Source organism: Otolemur garnettii, unplaced genomic scaffold (genome assembly GCF_000181295.1).
Source record: "Otolemur garnettii isolate 467f Iridium unplaced genomic scaffold, OtoGar3 scaffold00044, whole genome shotgun sequence".
Classification (NCBI taxonomy): Eukaryota; Metazoa; Chordata; class Mammalia; order Primates; family Galagidae; genus Otolemur; species Otolemur garnettii.
The window spans coordinates 8606089-8610882 of record NW_003852439.1 but is presented as its reverse complement, the minus strand read 5'-3'; the positions used below and the strand labels follow the sequence as shown (position 1 = coordinate 8610882).

The 4794-nt window shown below is 41.0% G+C and overlaps 1 protein-coding gene across 1 annotated transcript in view; it reads right to left on the bottom strand.

Annotated features, from left to right (window-relative positions):
- LOC100948930 (ATP-binding cassette sub-family A member 17-like) overlaps positions 1 to 4794 on the bottom strand; it is a 137500-nt gene that overhangs the window by 111920 nt on the left and 20786 nt on the right. Inside the window, exons 4-5 of the mRNA XM_023513859.1 lie at positions 4424 to 4551; positions 3084 to 3243 (exon numbers count right to left, since the gene is read on the bottom strand). Of these exons, the coding sequence (XP_023369627.1) occupies positions 3084 to 3243; positions 4424 to 4551 (288 nt within the window). The remainder of the gene's footprint in view (positions 1 to 3083; positions 3244 to 4423; positions 4552 to 4794) is intronic.

Here is a 4794-nt window from a genome sequence, read left to right as displayed (position 1 = left end):
GGAAGGACACGTTGAGGTTGGCAATCCATCAAAGACAGTAACTACCATGGCTTCCAGTGCTTTGGCCAAACCTCAGATGTGTGGCCTCTTGGCCAGGCGCCTGTGGATTCATATGGTTGGAGCATTTGTTGTATCCCTGGGGGTTGCAGTTTTCTGTAAGTTTGCTGTGGTTGAACCAAGAAAGAGGGCATATGCAGATTTCTACAGAAATTGTGATTCTATGAAAGATTTTGAGGAAATGAGGAAGGCTGGTATCTTTCCGAGTGTAAAATAATTTTGAAATATAAAGAATTTCTTTGGGCTGATTTACACAGACATTTGTCACTGACCTGTGTTCCTGAGCTATAAAGATGAGTGATAAATAAACTATTAATAAATTCAAAAAAAGAGAGAGAGAGAGACTGGCTCATGGGCCATCAGTCAAGAATATGTTTATTGTGAAGGACAAGGATAAGTAGATGTTATTGTTTCACTGCTTCTCTTGAGTGCTTGAGATTGCCAGAAATGAGAGTAGAGGCTGTGATGGTGCAGGCAGGTCCTGGTCCTGAACTAGATGCCAAGTTCAGATGTTTGCTCTGTCAGGTATAATTAGAGCCTACTCCACAGAAGAGAACAAGCTGAGAGGAAGCAGCCACTCCGCCAGGCCTTCTTGCACCCTTGCCAGAGGGCACCAGTGCATAAGTCAGCACAGTTCTCCAAGGAGAGAGGACAGCCAGGGGTCAGGACCTAGCTTTGGGACTTCACACCATCCCTTAGGACAAACAGGAATGTCTGGAAAAACCCCAGCCTCTGGCATTAACGTTCTGTCTCCTTACCCTAAACAAGACAGAGATAGGGAAGAAACTTTTCCCAGACTAATGTTCCAGACAAGGGGACACAAGAGCAGAAATAGGAATGATCAGCCAAGACTATGGATTGAAAAAGGAAACTGGTTTTCTTGTCCAGTAGGAAGAGTGGGTCAGAAAGCAGAGTAAGAATCAAAGAAAAATCCAAAGCATCAGAACGAGTAAAATCCAAGTGAAGAATGACCCAAGAAATAGGTCAGACAGAGCTCAGGAATTCTGGAGGCAGAGCCTGGAAATACATATATCCTTCAAAGCAGGAACTGAATCTTTAGAGCTGCACAGGTAAGCAGGGAGTCCTGAGACAGTGTGAACAATTGTCTTCTTCTTTATTAAGTTAAATGACATAGATGAAATACAAAGGACATATTTAGTGGAGATCATAAGAGAGAAAAGTTAGATATTTGTCACTAAAACAAATAGAATGTATGTATTGAATGGGATGTGTGTTTAAAAGGATAAAACAAACAAGAATGGTACTTAAACAGATAGAAAAATGAAGCTAAGATAATTTTAAATATTCATAAAGCATAGGTCATATTTCCTCAGTGATGATGGACAAATTTGCCACCCACTGACGACACCTGTCATGGTCCACTCTGGCCCTGCCAGTCCTCTGCCCAAGCAACACAGATGAAGGAGCTTCAGGTCTGCCAGGTGGTCCTGCTTCAACATGTGTCCAAAGCACATGCATGTTGGTGTCTGCCTAGCTCCCTTCCTCATCTTGAGTCTGGCCCTCTACCTGCACCGTCAATGGGAAAGCTAGTGCAGCAGAAAGAGCAGAACGTATGAATGTTGTGTTCTTCCACCTCTGATAGTAGCCTTGGAAGCTACCATTGCATCAAGGTAATTTCCCACATAATACTCATAGGAGTTAGCTATAAATTCCTTAAAATGAAAATATCTTAGGTACTTATCTTCAAAGGGCATGAAGAATGAGGAATTGGGGAGAAGGGAGAGGAACTCTGAGAACCAGATGGGGAACGGTAATTAGTGAGTGGACAATAAACCCAGTTAGTCCCCAGGCCTGCAGCTGAGGAAAGTGAGAGCCAGGAGATTCAGACATCCCAGCAGGAAGCTAAGGAAAGAACTGGGGAAAGAAGTGGAATAGCATTCTGTGATATGGACATTCTCATTACCCCATGTGTCCTGGTTATGGAATACTGAAGGATCAGAATGTACCTAATTAGTATGATATGCTAAAACAAAATAGTAAGTAAGATTAAAATATAGCGGGAAAAAATATGTCATAGAAAATTTTTCTTAAATTGTGGTATGAATACCAAAAAGTAAAGCAAGTTTCCAAAATGAAAAATAATTTCCCCACCAAAAATGGAAGAGAGAAGGTCCTAAGATTACCTACAGCTATAACTTTTTTCAGTTGCTAAACTTAGAGGAAACCTAGAAGTTAAACACTTTTCTAGACAACCAGGAGAAGCTTTGCTTTGCAAGGTAGAACTAAATAGGGTGGCACCTGTGGCTCAGTGAGTAGGGCACCAGCCCCATATACCATAGGTGGCAAGTTCGAACCCGGCCCCAGCCAAAACTGCAACAAAAATTAGCCAGGTGTTGTGGTGGGCACCTGTGGTCCCAGCTGAGGCAAGAGAATCAAAAGGCTGAGGCAAGAGAATCACCTAAGCCCAAGAGCTGTGATGCCACATCACTCTACCAAGGGCAACAAAGTGAGACTCTGTCTCAAAAAAAAAAAAAAAAAGCACTTTAGAATGTAGCAACCAGTTAATGTAGAGACTGAGCCCTGCACAGCAAGCAAGCAAGGTGACAGTGGCCTGACAAAAGCCTGAGTCAAAGAGCAAAATCTCTTTAGAGAAAAAATATAACAACAATTATTTTATGGGAGTGTTAACAACTTATAAAAATAAGAGTATTTAAATGGTAGTCTGTAGATAGCAAAAAGCAAACATACATTTTTATAAACATAAAAGTTAATACAGAAACCTCGGGAAGGTACTCACACTCCTTGTTCCTATAAAATGGTTTCATCCTTCCTTCAAACAATTGTTACAAACAATTAAAGGCATAATTCCTGTTTTAATTTACTCTAGAATGTGACATTTTACTGAATGCCACATTTCTAAATGTAATTCCTTCGATCTCTTTTGAAATGTTAGGTTAGCAAGTGTTCTGGCAACAAAAGAACCACCAAAAAATAGAATCACAAACATGAACCACAGAACAAAAGTTCTTGTGCCCTCAGCAGGTACAGGCATAGAACTTCCTCACCAGGGCTTCCTCCATCAGCATAGGCAAATTCCCGGGGTCCTTGGCGTGGGTTAGGAGGATAAAGAAAGGATGTGCACCAGCCTTGTAGATTATCGTCAAAAAATAGACTTCTAAATAAATAATTCCTCTGAATGGAACTGAAGCGCAAGTGATATTTAACCTACCAAGAATAAAGAGAAAACAAATTCAGTCACAAGATCTTGAAACTTAACAAAGACATAGATGGAGCAAACTTGTGCCTGATGTCAGCTGTGACTGGAAGAAAGGCACCCATTGGCAGGTGTCCCTCCTGGGAGCAGACAGCAACAGTGGTCTTACCTGAGTACTCTGTTAATTATCCCTCCTACCATCCAGGAAACAGACAAGAGGCTGCTCAGCCACTTTCCAAAAGGAAGGGCTGCAGAGTAATTCAGAGCAAGGGCTCTGAAGCCAGACCATCCAGATCCAAATCCCAGATCTCCTTTTTTTTTCTGTTGTTTTTTTCCAGCTCTCCCATTGAAAGCCCCGTCACCTTGGTCAAGTTACTCAATCTTCATACCTCAGTTTCCTCATCAATAAAATGGGGATGATATTAATAGCACCTACCTCAAAGGTTGCTACGGATTAAGCAAGATGGTTCCTGTAATATGCCTGGCATAAATAAATGCTTGAAAAATACGGCCAATTACTTTATTAATGTGCTTCTCCATCTATTAACATGCCATGCAAGTTCTAACAATTCATCCTTAGATAGACTATATAGTACAAAAGCTGAGAGTGGTTTTCCTATCGCCATATATAAACCAAATATTTCTATGTTTAAAATACTTCCTTTTCTTTAAATAAACATACACACAAGCCTACCATAGCTGAAGCCAGTGAGATTAGCAGTAATGACAAAAAATAATGAATCCTTCTGGAAAATTACTACATACGAGGCTCTATTCTAAGCACTTCATGGGCATACATTCATTTAATTCTTATAACAACTCTAAGTTAGAGACTTATATTAACCCCATTACACCAATAAGAACACTGAGGCTCAGAAACATTTATAACTTTCCCAAGATTATATAGGTAGTAAGTTGCAGAGCTGGGATTTGTGTCTATGGGGCCTGCCTGGTATTGTCATCTGCTTCTATAATGAAGCAATTACATAGGATAGATGTTTGCTCAGAACCTAAAAATAGAAGGAATCTCAAAGTCCAGGCTGTAAGACATGAAATACAGATACATTCTCTTATCTCCTCCAGAAATAAGATGCCAAAGTGGAAGGGCAGACCAGGTGACAAAAGTGCTTAACAAAGTCCTGCTCAAGGCCAGGTAGCACAATAAGACTGTTAGAGAAAAGAAGCTCTTACCGCAAGTGGCAAAGGTTCATTGTTGTCACTGAAGGTATGGTTAAAAACAATTCCTGCCAATATGTAGAAAGCTTTGGGATCATTGATTATGTAATTTTCAAACAAAGTCACGGAAGAATAGCCTAAAACTATAGAGAAAAAAAAATCAATCAGTGAGTGGCTGGTGCAAAGGCAAATGCCACCCAACTACCCTCATCACACCAAAGGAGACTTAAGATTGCAGCTTGCTTCCCATTCACTCACTCGTTCACTCTGCAAAAACATGAGCAGAGAGATGAGAGGAAACGGGAAGAGAGGCTAAGAGACATGACTCAGGGCTCGGCGCCTATAGCTCAACCGGCTAAGGCGCCAGCCACGTACACCTAAGGTGG